The sequence below is a fragment of the Lichenostomus cassidix genome, unplaced genomic scaffold (genome assembly GCF_008360975.1).
Source record: "Lichenostomus cassidix isolate B80296 unplaced genomic scaffold, HeHo_3.0 HiC_scaffold_46, whole genome shotgun sequence".
Lineage (NCBI taxonomy): Eukaryota > Metazoa > Chordata > Aves > Passeriformes > Meliphagidae > Lichenostomus > Lichenostomus cassidix.
In genome coordinates this window covers 311799-332410 of record NW_028147597.1, presented here as the reverse complement: position 1 = coordinate 332410, position 20612 = coordinate 311799, and the positions used below count along the sequence as shown (strand labels likewise).

Here is a 20612-nt window from a genome sequence, read left to right as displayed (position 1 = left end):
TGAGTCCCCTGAAGGCCACACTGGGACCCTGCTCTTATCCCACTGAGCCCTGGGAGAACAAGGAACACAAGGAATCTCTTTAGAGTCTGTTCCTTGGGCAAGTTCCTGACAGTGACTTTGGAGAGAGAGCACAGCCTTCCTGCAGTGCCCTCAGGAGATGCCCTTTGCTGCTGGAACTGCTGTGGTGGAGCCCAGCTGTGTCCCTGCAGTGCCCATGGCCTGTCCCTGCCTGTGCTCACAGCACAGACACACAGCAGGGCTGTCACCAAGCTTCCAGAGAACTCAGGCCTTGTACCCACAGAGGGGCTGGGAAGGGGAGTGTGGAGTTGGGAAGAGCAGATGCGGGAAGAGCCAGGGCCATTGTCCCTGGCTGTGCTGCTGTGCTGGGAGTCTCTTCCCTCTACCTCTGCTCACAGGCACTGCCAGAGACAGAGAAGCGCTCAGGAGGCATCTGGGACACACAAGTCAGGGCAGTCACTTGTTTTTATTTAAATGCAAAGGGAACAAGCCTCTTGAAAGTTTTTGTGTATTAAAGAAAGGTAGGTATTCATGGTGAAATTCAAGAAATAATAATACAGTATTTTATAAAAAACATTACAGCATTAGAAACAGAATATGAAAAGATACCAGAGAAAAAAGGATAAATACAGAAAAATAGGCTGAGATTGTAATGAGTTTCATTCTGAACACTCTGCAACAGACAAGATAGACTTTAGTGCTTGTAAAAAGATACAGTCATCATTTTCCTCAGGGCATTCTTTAGTCCCTGGTTCCTCAGGCTGTAGATGAGAGGGTTCAATACCGGAGGCACCACTGAGTATAGAACTGACACTGGCAGATCCAGGGATGGGGAGGAGATGGAGGGAGGCTTCAGGTAGGCAAAAATGCCAGTGCTGAAAAACAGGGAAACAACGGCCAGGTGAGGGAGGCATGTGGCAAAGGCTTTGTGCCGTCCCGGCTCAGAGGGGATCCTCAGCACAGCCCTGAAGATCTGCACATAGGAGAAAACAATGAATACAAAACAACCAAATATCAAACAGCCACTAACAGCAAGAAGCCCAAGTTCCCTGAGTTTGGAGTGTGAGCAGGAGAGCTTGAGGATGTGTGGGATTTCACAGAAGAACTGGCCCAGGGCATTGCCATGGCACAAGGGCAGGGAAAATGTACTGGCTGTGTGCAGCAGAGCATTGAGAAAGCCACTGGCCAAGGCAGCTGCTGCCATGTGGGCACAAGCTCTGCTGCCCAGGAGGGTCCCATAGTGCAGGGGTTTGCAGATGGACACATAGCGGTCATAGCTCATGATGGTGAGGAGAGAAACCTCTGCTGAAATGAAAAAGACAAGCAGAAAGACCTGTGCAGCACATCCTGAGTAGGAGATGTCCCTGGTGTCCCAGAGGGAATTGTGCATGGCTTTGGGGACAGTGGTGCAGATGGAGCCCAGGTCGATGAGGGCCAGGTTGAGCAGGAAGAAGAACATGGGGGTGTGCAGGAGGTGGTTCCAGGCTACGGCGCTGATGATGAGGCTGTTGGCCAGGAGGGCAGCCAGGGAGATGCCCAGGAAGAGGCAGAAGTGCAGGAGCTGCAGCTGCCGTGTGTCTGCGAATGGCAGGAGGAGGAAGTGGCTGATGGAGCTGCTGTTGGACATTTTGATCCTCTGGACATGGGGACCTGTTCATGGAGGAGACAGTGACAAGTCAGAGAAGACTTTCCTGAGCAAAGAACAAGCCCTTTCTTCCACCCCTGCCCCTGTCACTCTGTGTCACCCAATTTCCCTTTTCTCAGAGCTCTTCCTCCAGCCCCATGCCTGGAGCTCTGCTGGGATCTGGCCCTGTTGCTGTGACAAGCAGTGGCTCTGCCCATGCACACCGAGGAGTCAGCTCTGCTCTGCAGCAGTTTGGTCATGGCAATGGGGGACAGGGACCAGTCCTGGGCTGGACTTTGTCAGACCAAACTGCCCCTAAGGCAGGGGAGCTTGGCAGCATCTCCTGTCCCAGGGCTAAGGAACAGTGACAGCCAAAGGCAGTTTGAGAGGATTTCCTGCTGTGCTCAGGGAGAACAGAGAGAGCTGTGCAAGGCAAAAGGATTGTCTGTAACTCAGTGAAGGGTGAGGGGAGCTGCTCTGTTGCTCCATCTGTTCCCAGCTGCCCTTTCTGAGATCAAGGGCAGTCCCTGTGTTCCCCTGAAAATCACCCTGACACAGCTGAGAGCAGAGGGACTCACAGCAGAGCCAAATGGCTCAGCCTTTCTCAGAGTCTCAGCCCCACTGCTGTCCAAAGACACTCCTGTCCCCCAGTGTCCCCTGGAAAGCAGCTCCCAGCTTGGATGGACACCCCGAGGACACAGCAAGGGTCCTGGCCATGGAACTGCTTGAGGAGAGTCATTTCATTGCCAGCCTGCCAGCCTGCCCTGCCCAGAGCTGCCCAGGGCAGAGGGAGCTGGGACACCTCATTTCCCTGAGGAAAAGCCTTTCCCTGCCCAGCCCTGCACAGCCCCTTCCAGGAAGCAGCAGCAGTGCAGGACAGTCGCCCTCAGGCCCTGGTCAGCAGGGAATGGGCAATGGCAGGAGAGATGCCCTTCATCTCTGGTGCTGCTCTGCCGGCCCAGGAGCGGAGTGAGGGCCCCGAGCCCCCGGGCTGAGGGCTGTGCTGGCTGCCAGGGGACACAAGAGCTCTGCTGCTCAGGGCAGCTGGCAGATCCCCTGCCCTGGCAAAGAGCCCTCAGGGCTGCAGGAGCTGCTCTGCAGGACAGCCCTGGGCACCCCTGGCTGCACCCCCACCTTCCCAGCCTGCAGCCATCCCTGGCAGCAGGAGCTGTCCTGCCCTGTCCCTCTGACGGTGCCCAGGGCAGCCCCGCTCTGCAGCACATCCTCCCCCAAACCAGAAACACCAGCAGAGCCATCCTTACAGTCATATCAGTGCTGTCATGTGTCAGCTTTAGAAGATCCCTGCAGCCAGAGACTTACTGTGTCAGAAGTTGTGAAGATTTCTCCATGAATAAGCTCAGAATTGTCCTTCCAGTTGCTTTAAGCCTCTGTCTGCTTCACTCCTCTCAGGTACCTGCAGGCAGCACCCTCAGCCCTGCTGGGCTGGGAGAGAAACTGCTCCTCAGGAGAAATGTCTTTTTGAAGCTCTTCTTGGTTGCCGGGAGTTCCCTCTGTGCCAGGAGCCCAGCCCTGCTCAGCAGCACAGCAACAGCAAAAGGACTTTAATGAGCCTCTCAGGGATTTGGTGTTGTTTACATCAAACTCAGTCCCTGAGAGAGTGTTCAAAAAACTTCTCAAGAAGACAAAGTTTCTCAAAGTTTTAATGATCCGACTGAGTGACACAAATGAGAAAGTGTCCCCAGGTTCCAGGTAGAGCAGAACACTGTAGGCAGTGATGACAGCTGGGGACAAACAAGGCAAAGGTGTCTCTGATGCTGAGCAAAGCTGGATGTGTTTCAGCAATGCTAAGGGCCAAGGCCTGAGCCCCAGCCCCTGGCAAGGCAGATCCTGTCCCTCCCTCAGTGCTCAGGGCTCTTCCCGGGGCACTGGCATGTGGGGATGTGCAATGCCAAGGGCAGGACCATGGGGCAGCCCCTGCCAGGCTGCTGGGCAGGGACAAGGAGGCAATGAGGCCCCAGGGCTGCAAGGGTCACTTGTCTCCTCCTCAGGGCCTCAGGGCCAGGGACAGCAGCCATGGCCAAAGTGCTGCACAGGTTGGCTCTGTCAGGGCCTTGCAGCTCCTGCACATCCCTCTGCCCTCTCCAGCCCAGGCTGTCCTACGCTGTCTATGCCCTGTGCCTCTGTCCCTGCAGGCTGTCGTCATCTCCCGGCTGCCCCACCTCGCTGTGCCTTCCTTTGCTGACAGCTCTGCATCCTGCCTGCCTCTGCCTTGGCACACAAACTCTGGGGCTTGATATCAGAAGGGTTAATTCAATTTTTACTGTGCCTGTGAACTTACAGCAGGGAAACAAAGCATGCAAGGTCTGCTTTCCCAGCGAGGATGGTTGGAAGAGAAAAAGAAAACATCTGGCCTCAAGGGTGCAGTGATAGAAAAAATAAGGACCAGATCTGGGACCTTGGGGTGGGTTTTATGTAATGGGTAAATTGTAATACCCTTGTAGCCACTGTAGATAAAAAACACACTTGCGTATTCAGACCTCCATTCTGAATAAATGATGCCCTCTTTAACACCAAATTAGTGCTAAGGAGTCTTCTTTGGATATTTCAGAGATTTGGTGGCAGCAGGGCCACACAGGACCAAGGAGTCCACTGTGGCACTTTGGAAGCTCATAGAAACAAAGAGACCATTGTGATAATGTGTGACAATTGGCTCCATGGAACCAACTGTCCATTGTGACACTGCAGATCCAAGGAGACCACGGTGACACCAAGAAACTTTATGGAACCAAAAAAAAAAGTTAATTGTGAAAGAGAAAAGCATCATGGAACCAAGGGTCCATTGTGACACTGTGGGGCTGCTTGGAACCAAAAAGCCATTGTAACACATCAGGGCTGCATGGAACCAATGGTCCATTGTTATACTGCAGATCCAAGGAGACCATGGTGACACTATGGAACCTCCTGGAACCATGGGTCCATTGTGACACAGCAGGGCCTCACAGAACAAGGACTCCACTGTGACAGCGTGAAACCTCATGGAATCAAGGTGACCATGTTACACTATGGAACTTTATGGAACAAAGAATCCATGGTGACACTGAGGATACAAGGAGACCTTTGTGACACTGAGGAACCGCATGAAACCAAGGATCCATTGTTACACTGGGGAGCCCTGTGGAACCAAGGGGACCATAGTGACACTGTGGTTCTCCATGGAACAAAGGGGCCATTCTGATGCTGCCAGGCCTCATGGAACCAAGGGCAAAATAGTGACACTGTGAGGCTTCAAGGGACCAAGGTGGCATTCTTACACTGCAGAACCAAGGAGACCTTTGTGACACTACAGGGCATCATGGAACCAAGGGTCCATTGTGACACAGCAGGTACTCATGAAACCACGGAGGCCATTTTTACACTTTGAGGCCTTGTGGAACCAAAGGCCCATTTTGGCACTTCAAGGCCTTGTGGAACAAAGGGGACCATTTTGACACTGTGGGGGTCAATGGAACCAATGGTCTCCTGTGACACTGCAGAGCCTCACGGAATCATGGAGACTATTGTGACACTACAGGCCTCATTGAACAAAAGGACCATTGTGACACTTTGCAGCTCCCTGGAACCAAGGAATCCATTGTGACACTACCAGACCTCATGGAAGCAAGGAACCATTGTGACACTATGAGGCCATGTTGGGCCAATGGACAATTGTGGCACAGTGTAGCCCCATGGAAACCAAGGAGACCACTGTGAGACTCTGGGGCCTCATAGAACCAATGGGGCAATTGGAACACTGCAGGGCCCCATGGAACCAAGGAGAGCATTGTGACACTGCACAGCCTCATGGAACCAAGGAGAGCATTGTGACACTGCACAGCTTCACAGAATCAAGGAACCACTGTGTCACTGTGGAGGCCAATGGAACCAAGTGGTGCACTGTGGCACTGTTGGGTCCCATGGAACCAAGGAGCCATTGTGACAGTGTAGGGTGTCATGGAACTAAGGAGCCACTGTGACACTGTGGGGGTTGATGGAAACAAGGAATCCATTGTGACTTGTAGGGACCCCATGGAACCAATGATCCTCTGGGATAATGTGGAGCCAAGCAGTCCATTGTAATACTGTAGAGCCTCATGGAATCAAGGAAATCATTGTGGCACTACGGAGCCCCGTGGAGCCAAAAGGCCATTGTGACACTCATGGAACAATGGAATCCACTGTGACACTGTGGGGCCTTATGGAATGAAGGAGACCATTGTGACACTGCAGAGTGCCATGGAACCAACAGAATCAATTGTGACACTTCAGGGCCTTGTGGAAGCAAGGGGATCATTGTAACACTGTGAGGCCTTGTATAGCCAAGGGCCAGTGTGGCACTGCAGGGCTTCATGGAACCAAGGGGCCATTTTGACACTGTGGAACCACGGAGACCATTGGGACACTGTGGGGCCTGACTGAACTGAGGAGAATATTGTGACACAGCAAGACCTTATGGAAACAAGGATCCATTGTGACAGCTGGGGTCTCATGTCACCAGGAGTCCAGCTGTGACACTGCAAAGCCAAGGAGGTCATTGTGACACTACAGGGCCCCATGGAACCAAGGTGACCATTGTGATGCTACAGGGCATCATGGAACCAAGGGGCCATTGTGACACTGTTACCAAAAATCGGCAAAAAACCCCCAGAAACTCCTAAACACCAATGTAGCATTTGGAACCAGCATTCTTTATTCGACCTGATGCACAAGGGGATATCTGCTCTGAAATACCATGCATGCTGAGTGCAGGAAAGTTCTGTTTACAGACTGTATTTTACATACACATTAATTGATTGTCCCAGAAAAAACATACATATGATAATAATTTCCCCAAAATTATTAACATATTTTCCCTCCCATTTACACATGCATTTTTCCACCCTGGGGGGTCACTTTGGTGGTCCTTGGTGGTTGGTGACCCCAAAGTCACACCTGACTGCCTGGTGAACTGGTAAAAATTGCCACAACTGGAGCTGGTCGCTTTCCAGTTCCCTTCTTACACCACGGGCATTGTGCAGATCCATGGGCCAGTGGTTTTGTAGAACAAGAAATATGTGAGCTCCCCAGGTGCAGATGGTTTTTCATCTGGTAGCATTTTCCTCGTTACAGAATGTGAAACTATAATCTGTTTTCTGTTTGTAGCCCACCATCCCTCTTGATTCCTAGTGGCTTTTAATGTATTTCCTAAACAGTGATTCTTGCAGGCTCCCACTTGCCTCCTACTCCATTTGGGGGGTCCCACTCTATCTTTTACCCCCCCCTTCTCCCCATTCCCATCTACCAGCCCCACTCCCTGCTCACCCCATAGCTCCTCACCTGCAGCCTTGGGTGCTCCCAGCACCACCAGTGCAACCAGTACATCCCCAGCTATCCCCACTCGCCCCATCCCCAGTGCCGGGCAGTGCCCTCAGCCCCAAAGCAGCCTTGCTGTGCCCTGGGTGTCCCCAAAGCAGCCTTGCTGTGCCCTGGGTATCCCCAAAGCAGCCTCACCCCGTGCGGCACTGGCAGCACCAGCCTAGAACAGTGTGGAGCTCAGGGGACATCAGCCGTGCCGGGCAGGGCCGAGCCCCGCGGGAATTCCCTTGGAGCTTTCCTGAGCACAGAGGCCTGAGAGACCTTTCCAGGACAGACTCAGGGCAAGGAGTCCTTGAGTCCTTCAGCCCCACATAGGTGTCTGCTGGAACTCAATCTCCCTCCCCATCCCACAGCCGCTCTGCATTTCCCTCCCCTAGCCACCAAGGGCACAGAGCAGCCTCCTCTCTTGGCCACTTGCCTCTTTTCCATGCCTTCCCCAGGCCCTGGCTCTGCCCCACAAGCCCTGGGCTCAGTCCTGCCCCTGCACGCTCACACAGGCTGAGATGGACACTGATGGTTTCTCTGGCAGCTTCTCTCAGCCCAGCCCAGCTCCCTCTAAGCTCTGCCAGCTGCCCTGAGCTCTCTGCAGCACCAAGGGCCTCTCCCCAGCACAGCCCAGCCGCCTCTGGCCCCACAGCCCTGCTCAGGCCAGGCTGCTCTGGGCAGTGGCCCCACGGCCTCAGCCCCTCTGAAGGGCACAGCAGCAGCTGGAGCTGCCAGAGGACTCAGCCCCAGCCATGGGGGAACGTGCTTGGCCAAAGGAAAAGGAGGCTCCCTGTGTGCCCTGCTCTCCTGTCCAGGAGATGCTGAGAGCTCTGCAGCCCCTCCTGCCATCCCATCTGCCCAGATCAGCACCACAACCCTGGCCTTGTGGCCATCAGGAGCTGTTCCTGCTCCAGGCCCAGGGCTCATCCCAAAGCTGGGGCAGCCAGAAAGCTGTGCCCATTGCTGTTCATTCCTGCTCTGATGAGGATGCATCCTCAGCAACTTGGAGGCTCCCTGAGGAATTTTACTTCTCCAGAGGCTTGTTCAGCCTTCAGCTCTTCCATTCAGGAATTCAGTGAGAAATGCTCATTAACATTTCAAAACAGCCTAACAAGACAAGGCTCTGAGAATTATTTAATTAGGTCTTCAGTTCTTCTGTGGTTAATTACAGAGATTTCAGAAGTGTATTCCAAGTGAATACACTATATATAAGACAATGCAGAGCAAATTGATTTGTCTGGTTTAGTTTTTTTTTGCTGTATATAGGTCGGTTTCAACAATTTCCAATTGATATTGATCCAGAGCACCTTCTAATGCAGTCTGAATAGATATGAAAATCAGGACCCTTTATTGCTGACAATCAATCAGACTCTGTGCCTAACCCCCACCCCACCATTTCCCTCCTCCAAGCCCTGGGACTCAGAGCAGCCTTGTGCAAATCTCAGCTTCCTCCACTCCAGGCTGCACCTGCAGCTTTCAGCTCCTTGGCACAAACTCCCAGCTGCTTTCCTTGGAGAAGGAGCTGCCTGAGACACAGAGGGATGTTCATTTATTGTCAGCAAACTAAACCAAGGCAAGGCACAGCTCCATAAAAAGAAATTAAAAACATTCCTCTGCTGTATATTAAATCCACTTTCCACAGCAGACAGTCTCAGACCAATGGAAAACACGTTCTGTGCCCAGCACAGATCCCAAGATGCCCCCAAACCCTCCCTGCCCCAATTCTGCCCAGATTTGCTCTTTGCACACACGAGTCACACACTGAAGTCATGAGCTCCCTGCATGGCCAGAGGGAGGAGAAGAGAGAAAGTGGATGAAGAGCTCTCTTGTGCAGAGCTAAAGCTGCACTAATCCCAGTATTTTGGGGTCACAGGAATTTGATCCAACACCCTGTGCAGCATCTGTTCCCTGGGGGTCCTGGTTCTGGGCTTGGGGTTCTGTGCCTGTTCTCATCAGGGGCTCCTGGCTGTGAGCTCTGAATCCCAACAATGGCTCAGGGTCCTTGCTTTGGTCACGAGGTCCCCCAGCACCCACCAGTGCCTGAGGGATGTGGATCCTCTTACCTGGCTCACCTGGAGCTGCTCGTGGCCATCCCACAGTGGGCATGGGGCACCCCAGGATGCCCAGATGGGGTCACTGTGTCCCCTGGTGGGGACATGCCCAGGGACAGAACCAGGGAAGCAGCAGGAAACCAGAGCCCAGGGCAGGATGTGACTCACATGGGCACTGGGACATGAGGATGATATGAGCACATGGCAGGGGGTGTTGGGGTGTTGGTGCCAGGTGTTCTGGCACAGCAGGAGATGGGAGAATCCCCCAAGCCTTGTGCCCTGCTCAGTCCCACAGGGATTTCCTCAGGGGCTGTGGGGCTGAGCCTGGCAGTGCTGGACATGCTGGCCATTGCTAAGGAGGAGAAGCAGAACCCTGGACAGATCTGCAGCCACAGCTGGTGAGATGGGGACTGGAGGGACAGTGTGGCACCCATGGGACAGCCTGGCACCCATTGGACATCCTGGCACCCATGAAGACAGAGTGACACCCATGGGGACAGCCTGACATCCTGGGGGATGCCCCACCAGCCACCTCTGCCTCCTGCACCCCAGTGGCTCCAGGGTGCTGGTGGTTCCTGTGGTGGGAGTCCCATGGTGTGAGGACATGGGTGACAGTGGTGTCACCCAGGCGATGTCCCACAGAAGCGCCAGCACTTGTGCGACTTCCCCAACTTTGCCACTGTCAGCACCAAGCAGACGGCGAGCCGGGAGAGCAGCCCAGAGGAGAACCAGCTCCTTACCCTCCCCACGGCAGACAGCCAGGTGCTGGTGAGCTGATGGGGTCTGGGGACCCCACGCCTGGCACAGGACGGGGAGTTCCCCACGCTGCAGGAGGCTCGTTCCTTCCTGGCTCTCCTCGATGGCCACTCCCGGCTGAGGGAGGATGCCCAGCACTCCTTCTGCAGGGAGGTGACCTCTCCCAGCTCCTGGGGGACGTGGCAAACCAGTGCCACGGGGCCATCAGGAGTTGCCGGGACCCCTGAGCAGCCCCGAGCCAGAGGTGACAGGGAAAGGGAGGTGACAGAATCAACCCGGGAGGAGCAGGTCTCCATCGCACCCCTGGGCACCGCGGGACCTGCAGGGCTTGGGGACACTGTTGTGAGGGGTGGGCAAAAGGAGTGGGCAAAGGGGTGACCATTGTGTCCCTGAGGGTGACCAGGGCCATCCCTGCCCTTGGCAGCCCCAAGTTCGCTGTGACTGAGCTGGAGGTGGCTGGGGGTGTCCCGAGACTGTCCCTGCTGTGCCACAGCCCTCAGGCCTTGGACAGTTCCCTGCTGAGTGTCTGTGTCCAGGTGAGACCCCCATGGCACCCCCGGGGGTTTGGGGTGACTGGGACCTCACAGGGCCTTGTCCCTGAGAGGGAAACACAGCCCTGGCACCCGTGGGGACAGTGCCATGGGGACAATGCCGTGGGGACAATGCCATGGGGACAGTGCCATGGGGACAGGCACAGCCCTGGGGCTGCTGTGGGCACCCGTAGGGCAGGAGGGGTTTGGGGGCTCCCAGGGGGTCCCTGCCCTGCTGAGCCCTGCAGTCACTCCACAGTTACACTCCAGCCAGGATTCCAAGCAGTGCCAGATCTGCCAGGACAAAGACAGACACTTGTGGCTGTCAGGGGTGGCATGGAGGTTCTGCAGCCTGTGGGAGCTGCTGGGCACCTCTGGGCACTGGGGGCTGCAGGCAGAGGGGGCCAAATGTGCCTGGAGGCCACCTGTCCATCCTGCCCCAAAGGTGACACTGGGGGACATTCCAGAGAGGGGCTGTGAGGTCACAGACCAGCTGTGATGTCCCAGAGAGGCTGTGTGATGTCCCAGAGGGGGCTGTGTCATAGCAGCACCACTGTGGCTGTGTCATAGAGCCACAGAGCAGCTGTGATGTCAGAAAGGGAGGGTGTGACATCATAGAATGGGTCATGTGAGGTCACAGAGAGGGTCATGACATCACAGAGTGTGTTATCTGAGGTTGTCGAACATCTACAACATCATAGAGGTGACTGTGACATCCCAGGGTAGACTGTGACATTGAAGTGGCTGTGTGGCATCACAGAGTGGCTTTATGACATCACAGAGCCACTGTGTGTGACATCACAGGGTGCTGTGCAGGGTCACTGGGGACCCCTCTCACAGTCCCTCCCCAGAGAAGTCCCCCGTCCTGCCCCTGCCAAGTGGGGTCCCCTGTCCTCCTAGATCCATTTTCCCCCCAGTGCTGCAGCCTTTCCCAGAGGATGTTCCACAAACAAACCCCCAGAGCCAAACACGGAAGACAAGGGGGCTGTGTGACCAGGAAGGACATCAAGGACGTAGATTCTCCAGGTCACTGTGGTCTGGTTTGGGTTCCCCAGCACAGGAAAGATGTCTGGCAGCTGCAGCAGGGTCAGTGAAGAGCCTCCAAGGTGTGCCTGAAGCCATTTAGCTGTGGAGAGAGGCTGAGGGAGCTGGGCTTGTCCAGCCCAGAGAAGGGAAGGCTGAGGGGCTCCTCATCCCAGCCTGGCAGTGCCAGCGAGGAGGTGATGGAGAACACAGAGCCAGGCTCTTCACCAGGGTGCCTGGTGGGAGACAAAAGACAGTGGGTGGGAGGGGAAAGAGGAGAGGTTCAGCCAGGAAGGAGGAGACAGAATGAGTCAGGCTGGTTTCAGCATTTCCTCAACACCAAAAGGCAGCCTGACCCCTGTTCTCCATCCACCACTGACAGCTTTGCAAATAGGGCATTGTTTGAGCTGTTTTACCTCCAGTCCAGGCACAGCATCGTGATACAACTTAACTCTGTTTATATCTGTGACAGCATCTTTGCCTAAAACTGATTTTGTATAGAAATCCCTTGTGAGTGGTGGACATGTCAGATGCTGCTCAGATGTTGCACAGTGTAAGAATAGACTCCGTCGGGTTTAGTTATGGGGATAAAAATAGGAACAAGAGATCTCTAAAGATGAGTTTTAGAACATGAGGGTTTATTGCGAAGGAGCGTGGGCGTGAGAGGCCTGTGAGCCGCAAGACGCAGCCCAAAGCAGGCCAGAGGAAAGAGAGAGAGAGAGAGCAGAAAGAAGAGAGTAAAAGAGCGTAAAAAAAAGAGCGATTTGCTGTTTACAATGCAATAAATCATCTTCTCTGTTGAATATTCTAATTCCCTTTAACCTTGTTTCATGGTCATGTTTCAAACCTTAAAAAAAACTGCTTTTTGAGATCTCTACCAGGCAGGCAGGGTCTGCTCTGACCTTTGGACCTGCCTGGTCAGAGGGCATTGTTCTATCAAGAAAGGGGGATTACCTTCCATAGCCATACCATTGTTTTTTAGTTACTCTACAACTCGAACCTTGTCTTCATTTCAACCTTGCTCATATTTTCCATATTCTCAGCATCTTTTGCAAGGTAATCATATCTATAAGGCCTTCTTATTTCATCTTACCCAACAGCACAGAGCTGAGGGAAGAGCTGTGATGGTTATTAGAATGAGTCATGTTCAACTTCTGTTTCTTGGCCATGAAGAGAAACTTTCTGTGCCTCTGAGTCTCACCAGTTCCTGACCCCAAAGGACACAAACCTGATCACTTGTGGTTCCCACTCCAGTGGTTGCACTTGCACCTCCCTCCATCCCCAGAGCAGAGCTCCCTTGTCCCACAAAGTCCCTGGCAATGGAGGGATGAAGAAAACAGGACAGGATGTGGGGATCAGGGCCAGGGCACGGCCAGGGATTTGGTGTGGTTGTGACCCCGGGGCAGGACGCTGCCCTTGGCCTTGCTGAACCTCATCCAATTGTCCTGGGCCCATGGCTGCAGCCTGTCCAGATCCCTCTGCAGAGCTTCCTGCCCTCCAGCACAGCCACACTCCCACCCAGCTTGGGGTCACCTGGCAACTGACTGAGGGTGCCCTCGGTGCCTCATCCAGATCAGCAATAAAGAGATTTAACTGAAGTGGCCTCAATCCTGAGCCCTGGGGACACCCCTGGATGTGACTCCATTGCCCAGCACTCCTTGGGCCTGGCCATGCAGACAGATTTTGACCCAGGGAACAGATGCTGCAGAGGGTTTTGGATCAAGTTCCTGTGACCCAAGAATATTGGGATTAGTGCAGCTGTAGCTCTGCACAAGAGAGCTCTTCATCCACTTTCTCTCTTTTCCTCCCTCTGGCCATGCAGGGAGCTCAGGACTTCAGTGTGTGACTCGTGTGTGCAAAGAGCAAATTTGGGAAGAACTAGGGCAGGGAGGGTTTGGGGACATCTTGGGATCTGTGCTGGGCACAGAACGTGTTTTCCATTGGTCTGAGACTGTCTGCTGTGGAAAGTGGATTTAATATACAGCAGAGGAATGATATCTGCATTTTATGGAGCTGTGCCTTCCTTTGGTTTTGTTTGCTGACGATAAATGAACATCCCTCTGTTTCTTGGGCAGCCCTTTCTCCAAGGAAAGCAGCTGGGAGTTTGTGGCAAGGAGCTGACAGCTGCAGGTGCAGCCTGGAGTGGAGGAAGATTAGATTAGGGACAGAGTCTGATTGATTGTCAGCCATAAAGGGTCTTGATTTTCATATCTATTCAGACTGCATTAGGAGATGCTCTGGATCAGTATCAATTGGAAATTCTTGATACCAACCCATAAACTGGAAAAGAAAACTAAAAAGGACAAATCAATTTGCTCTGCATTGTCTTACATATAGTGTATTCACTTTGAATACTCTTCTGAAATCTCTATAATTAACCACAGAAGAATTGAAGACTTAATTAAATAATTCCCAAAGCCTTGTCTTATTAGGATGTTTTGAAATGTCAATGAGCCTCTCTCACTAAATACCTGAACTGAAGAGCTGAAGGCTGAACAAGCCTCTGGAGAAGTAAAATTCCTCAGGGAGCCTCCAAGTTGCTGAGGATGCATCCTCATCAGAGCAGGAATGAACAGCAATGGGCACAGCTTTCTGGCTGCCCCAGCTTTGGGATGAGCCCTGGGCCTGGAGCAGGAACAGCTCCTGATGGCCACAAGGCCAGGGCTGTTGTGCTGATCTGGGCAGATGGGATGGCAGGAGGGGCTGCAGAGCTCTCAGCATCTCCTGGACAGGAGAGCAGGGCACACAGTGCTGCCTTTCAGTTGGTCTTAAAATTATGAGGGAGACATGATTAAAGGGATGAAATGGTGTTAACTCTGTATTTTAATAGGAACCTAGGTGCACAGCTCTTCCAAGGTGGAACACTCTGAGATGCACACACCATATAATGTGTATAAAATTTTTATAGACTTTTCAAATTACATATCAATGGAGAATTCCCCAGTAGGAAAATTAACAAAAGAAGTAATGTCCCCCTATTCTAAAGAAACCCACCAGTATGAGGCTAGAGCCCCGTTTACAAAATATGTTCTAGAGAGATTTTGATAGCATAGGGCTCTCTGGCCTTTTACTATAAATATTTAGGCTTTCTGCCTTGCAGAACCTTAAATCTAAGGAAGAATATCAGACTACAAAAATTACAAGTATGTAGGTTAAGGGGATAGAGGATACAGAAGGTATGGAAGAAGTATAAAAATGTATAAAAGGGTATGTAAAAATAAAAGGCAAAAATCATCAGGCATCAAGAGGGAGCCTCCTTTTCCTTTGGCCAAGCACGTTCCCCCATGGCTGGGGCTGAGTCCTCTGGCAGCTCCAGCTGCTGCTGTGCCCTTCAGAGGGGCTGAGGCCGTGGGGCCACTGCCCAGAGCAGCCTGGCCTGAGCAGGGCTGTGGGGCCAGAGGCGGCTGGGCTGTGCTGGGGAGAGGCCCTTGGTGCTGCAGAGAGCTCAGGGCAGCTGGCAGAGCTTGGAGGGAGCTGGGCTGGGCTGAGAGAAGCTGCCAGAGAAACCATCAGTGTCCATCTCAGCCTGTGTGAGCGTGCAGGGGCAGGACTGAGCCCAGGGCTTGTGGGGCAGAGCCAGGGCCTGGGGAAGGCATGGAAAAGAGGCAAGTGGCCGAGAGAGGAGGCTGCTCTGTGCCCTTGGTGGCTGCAGGAGGGAAATGCAGAGCTGCTGTGGGATGGGGAGGGGGATTGAATTCCAGCAGACACCGACGTGGGGCTGAGGGACTCAAGGGCTCCTTGGCCTGAGTCTCTCCTGGGAAGGTCTCTCAGGCCTCTGTGCTCAGGAAAGCTCCAAGGGAATTCCCGCGGGGCTCGGCCCTGCCCGGCACGGCTGATGTCCCCCGAGCTCCACACTGCTCCGGACTGGTGCTGCCAGTGCTGCACGGGGTGAGGCTGCTTTGGGGACACCCAGGGCACAGCAAGGCTGCTTTGGGGACACCCAGGGCACAGCAAGGCTGCTTTGGGGCTGAGGGCACTGCCCGGCGCAGGTGATGGGGCGAGTGGGGATAGCTGGGCTGTACTGGTGGCACTGGTGGTGCTGGGAGCACCCCAGGCTGCAGGGTGAGGAGCTGTGGGGTGAGCAGAGGATGGGGCTGGTAGATGGGAATGGGGAGAAGGGGGAGGTTAAAAGATGGAGTGGGACCCCCAAAACTGAGTAGGAGGTGAGTGGGACCCTGCAAAAATCAGTGGTTAGCAAATGCAATAAAAGCCACTATGTATCAAGAGGGATGGTGAGTTACAAACAGAAAATATATCATAGTTTCACGTCCTGCAACGTGGAAGATGTTACCAGATGAAAAATCATCTGCACCTGGGGAGCTCACACATTGCTTGTTCTTCAGAAACCACCGGCCCATGGATCTGCACAATGCCCATTGTGTAAGAAGGGGAACTGGAAAGCGACCAGCTCCAGTTGTGGCAATTCTTACCACTTCACCAGGCAATCAGATATGACTTTGAGGTGCCCAACCACCAGGGGCCCCCAAAGTGACCCCCAAGGGCAGAAAAATGCGTGTGTAAATGGGAAGGAAAATATGTTAATGATTTAGGGGAAATTATTATCCTATGTCTGTTTTTTCTGGGGCAATCAATGAATATGTATGTAAAATACAGTCTGTAAACTGAACTTTCCTGCACTCAGCATGCATGGTATGTCAGAGCAGATATCCCCTTGTGCATCTGGCTGAATAAAAAATGCTGCTTCTAAATGCTACATTGGTGTTGAGGAGTTTCTGTTATTTTTACTGATTTTTTTTGTAACAGTGTCACAATGGCCTCTTGGTTCCATGAAGCCCTGCAGTGCCACATTGGCCCTTGGCTATACAAGGCCTCACAGTGTCACAATGATCCCCTTGCTTCCACAAGGCCCTGAAGTGTCACAATTGATTCTGTTGGTTCCATGGCACTCTGCAGTGTCACAATGGTCACCTTCATTCCATAAAGCCCCACAGTGTCACAATGGATTCCATTGTTCCATGAGTGTCACAATGGCCTTTTGGCTCCACGGGGCTCCGTAGTGCCACAATGATTTCCTTGATTCCATGCGGCTCTACAGTATTACAATGGACTGCTTGGCTCCACATTATCCCAGAGGATCATTGGTTCCATGGGGTCCCTACAAGTCACAATGGATTCCATGTTTCCATCAACCCCCACAGTGTCACAGTGGCTCCTTGGTTCCATGACACCCTACACTGTCACAATGGCTCCTTGGTTCCATGGGACCCAACAGTGCCACAATGCACCACTTGGTTCCAATGGCCTCCACAGTGACACAGTGGTTCCTTGATTCTATGAAGCTGTGCAGTGTCACAATGCTCTCCTTGGTTCCATGAGGCCATGCAGTGTCAAAATGGCCCCATTGGTTCTATGAGGCTCCAGAGTGTCACAGTGGTCTCCTTGGTTTCCATGGTGCCACAGTGTGCCACAATTGCCCCTTGGCCCAACATGGTCCCATAGTGTCACAATGGTTCCTTGCTTCCATGAGGTCTGGTAACGTCACAATGGATTCCTTGGTTCCATGGGGCCTGCAGTGTCACAATAGACCATTGGTTCCATTGAGCCCCACAGTGTCACAATGGCCCTTTGGTTCTGCAAGGCCTCAAAGTGTAAAAATGGCCTCCGTGGTTTCATGAGTACCTGCTGTGTCTCAATGGACCCTTGGTTCCATGATGCTCTGTAGTGTCACAGTGGTCTCCTTGGTTCTGCAGTGTTAGAAGTTTGCCTTGGTCCCTTGGAGCCTCACAGTGTCACTATTGTGCCCTTGGTTCCATGAGGCCCAGCAGCATCAGAATGGCCCCGTCGTTCCTTGGTTCCACAGGGCTCCCCAGTGTAACAATGGACCTTTGATTCCATGAGGTTCCTCAGTGTCATAATGGTCTCTTTGTGTCCTCAGTGTCACCATGGATCTTTTGTTCCATGAGGTTCCATAGTGTCACAATGGATTCGTTGATTCTGTGAGGCCCTGATGTGTCCCAATGGACCCATGGTTCCAGGAGGTTCCATAGTGTCACGATGGTCTCCTTGCATCTGCAGTGTAACAATGGACCATTGGTTCCATGCAGCCCTGATGTGTTTACAATGGCTTTTTGGTTCCATGCAGCCCCACAGTGTCACAATGAGTTTCATGAAGTTCCTTGAGCTTCTGTACTGTCACCAATGGTCTCCATTCTTCCAAAGAAGCCCATTGTGTCACTATGGCCCCTTGGTTCCATGAGGCTTTTCTCTGTCTCAATGTATTTTTTTTTTGGTTTCATAAAGTTTCTCGGTGTCATAATGATCTTCTTGGACCTGCAGTGTCACATTGTGGCCCCTTGGCTCCATGTGGCCCTGCTGAGTCACAATGCATTTGGGTTCCATGAGGCCTCACAGTGTCAAAATGGACCCTTGGTTCTATGAGGTTCAACAGTGTAACCATGGTCTCCTTGGATCTGTATTGTCACAATGGCCTCTTTGATTCCATGGAGTCAATTGTCACAAAGTGTCACAATGGTCTCTTTGGTTCCAAGAGGTTCCATTGTATCACAGTGGACTCCTTGGTTCTGTGTGGCCCTGCTTTCACCAAATCTCTGAAATATCCAAAGAAGACTCCTTAACACTAATTTGGTGTTAAAGATAGCATCATTTATTCAGGCCTGAGGTCCAAGAGGGGATAACACCTAACGTTACATGGACTCATGATTCTGCAAGTGTGTTGTTTATCTACAGTGGCTACATGTGTATTACAATTTACCCATTACCATAAAACCCACCACAAGTTCCCAGATTCAGTCCATGTTTTTTCTACCACTGCACCCTTGAGACAGATGTTTTCTTTTTATCTTCCAACCATCCTCGCTGGGAAAGCAGACCTTGCATGCTTTGTTTCCCTGCTATAAGTTCACAGGCACAGTAAAAATTGAATTAACCCTTCTGGTATCAAGCCCAAGGCTCTGTGTGCCAAGGCAGAGGCAGGCAGGACGCAGAGCTGTCAGCAAAGGAAGGGCCAGCGAGGTGGGGCAGCCGGGGGATGACGACAGCCTGCAGGGACAGAGGCGCAGGGCATGGACAGCGTAGGACAGCCTGGGCTGGAGAGGGCAGAGGGATGTGCAGGAGCTGCAAGGCCCTGACAGAGCCAACTTGTGCAGCACTTTGGCCATGGCTGCTGTCCCTGGCCCTGAGGCCATGAGGAGGACACAAGTGACCCTTGCAGCCCTGGGGCCTCATTGCCTCCTTGTCCCTGCCCAGCAGCCTGGCAGGGGCTGCCCCATGGTCCTGCCCTTGGCATTGCACATCCCCACATGCCAGTGCCCCGGGAAGAGCCCTGAGCACTGAGGGAGGGACAGGATCTGCCTTGCCAGGGGCTGGGGCTCAGGCCTTGGCCCTTTGCATTCCTGAAACACATCCAGGTTTGCTCAGCATCAGAGACACCTTTGCCTTGTTTGTCCCCAGCTGTCATCACTGCCTCCAGTGTTCTGCTCTAGCTGGAACCTGGGGACAATTTCTCAGTTGTGTCCCTTAGTGATACCCATTAAAAGTGAAAGAAACTTTGAGTTTGAATCTGAGTTCTTGAGAAGTTTTTTGAACATACTCTCAGGGACTGAGTTTCATGTAAACAACACCAAATGCCCAAGAGGCTCATTAAAGTGCTTGTGCTGTTGCTGTGCTGCTGAGCTGGGCTGGGCTCCTGGCACAGAGGGAACTCCTGGCAACCAAGAAGAGCTTCAAAAAGACATTTCTCCTGATGAGCAGTTTCTTTCCCAGCCCAGCAGGGCTGAGGATGCTGCCTGCAGGTACCTGAGAGGAGTGAAGCAGACAGAGGCTTAAAGCAACTGGAAGGACAATTCTGAGCTTATTCATGGAGAAATCTTCACAACTTCTGACACAGTAAGTCTCTGGCTGCAGGGATCTCCTAAAGCTGACACAGCACTGATATGACTGTAAGGATGGCTCTGCTGGTGTTTCTGGTTTGGGGGAGGATGTGCTGCAGAGCGGGGCTGCCCTGGGCACCGTCAGAGGGACAGGGCAGGACAGCTCCTGCTGCCAGGGATGGCTGCAGGCTGGGAAGGTGGGGGTGCAGCCAGGGGTGCCCAGGGCTGTCCTGCAGAGCAGCTCCTGCAGCCCTGAGGGCTCTTTGCCAGGGCAGGGGATCTGCCAGCTGCCCTGAGCAGCAGAGCTCTTGTGTCCCCTGGCAGCCAGCACAGCCCTCAGCCCGGGGGCTCGGGGCCCTCACTCCGCTCCTGGGCCGGCAGAGCAGCACCAGAGATGAAGGGCATCTCTCCTGCCATTGCCCATTCCCTGCTGACCAGGGCCTGAGGGCAACTGTCCTGCACTGCTGCTGCCTGCGAGGGGCTGTGCAGGGAAAGGCTTTTCCTCAGGGCTCGGCTGTCTCTCTCCTTGCCTTGCTCAGGTGCTCCTGGCATTGCTGACAGGCTCTCTGGCAATGGCAGTTGCAGCTGCAGGGTCAGGCGCAGCCCTTGGGGCTCCTCCTGTGCAGGGTGAGCACAGCAATGAGGTGTCCCAGCTCCCTCTGCCCTGGGCAGCTCTGGGCAGGGCAGGCTGGCAGGCTGGCAATGAAATGACTCTCCTCAAGCAGTTCCATGGCCAGGACCCTTGGTGTTTCCTCGGGGTGCTCATCCAAGCTGTGAGCTACCTTCCAGGGGACACTGAGGGGCAGGAGTGTCCTTGGCCAGCAGTGGGGCTGAGACTCTGAGAAAGGCTGAGCCATTTGGCTCTGCTGTGAGTCCCTCTGCTCTCAGCTGTGTCAGGGTGATTTTCAGGGGAACACAGGGACTGCCCTTGATCTCAGAAAGGGCAGCTGGGAACAGATGGAGCAACAGAGCAGCTCCCCTCACCCTTCACTGAGTTACAGCCAATCCTCTTGCCTTGCACAGCTCTCTCTATGCTCCCTGAGCACAGCCGGAAATCCTCTTAAACTGCCTTTGGCTGTCACTGTTCCTTAGCCCTGGGACAGGAGATGCTGCCAAGCTCCTCTGCCTTAGGGGCAGTTTGGTCTGACAAAGTCCAACCCAGGACTGGTCCCTGTCCCCCATTTCCATGACCAAACTGCTACACAGCAGAGCTGACTCCTCAGTGTCCATGGGCAGAGCCACTGCTTGTCACAGCAACAGGGCCAGATCCCAGCAGAGCTCCAGGCATGGGGCTGGAGGAAGAGCTCTGAGAAAAGGGAAATTGGGTGACACAGAGTGGCAGGGGCTGGCCTGGGGGAAAGGGCTTGGACATTGCTCAGGAAAGTCTCCCCTGACTCGTCACTGTCCTTTTCTCCATGAATAG

The 20612-nt window shown here is 53.3% G+C and overlaps 1 protein-coding gene across 1 annotated transcript; it reads right to left on the bottom strand.

The window, feature by feature from the left end:
* Nucleotides 1-603: 603 nt before the first annotated feature.
* Nucleotides 604-1662, bottom strand: LOC146421876 (olfactory receptor 14J1-like). Its single transcript, XM_085046930.1, has one exon. It carries the CDS (start codon nucleotides 1643-1645, stop codon nucleotides 713-715), a length of 933 nt encoding a protein of 310 aa, XP_084903056.1. The 5' UTR covers nucleotides 1646-1662; the 3' UTR covers nucleotides 604-712.
* Between the last annotated feature and the right edge of the window lie 18950 nt (nucleotides 1663-20612).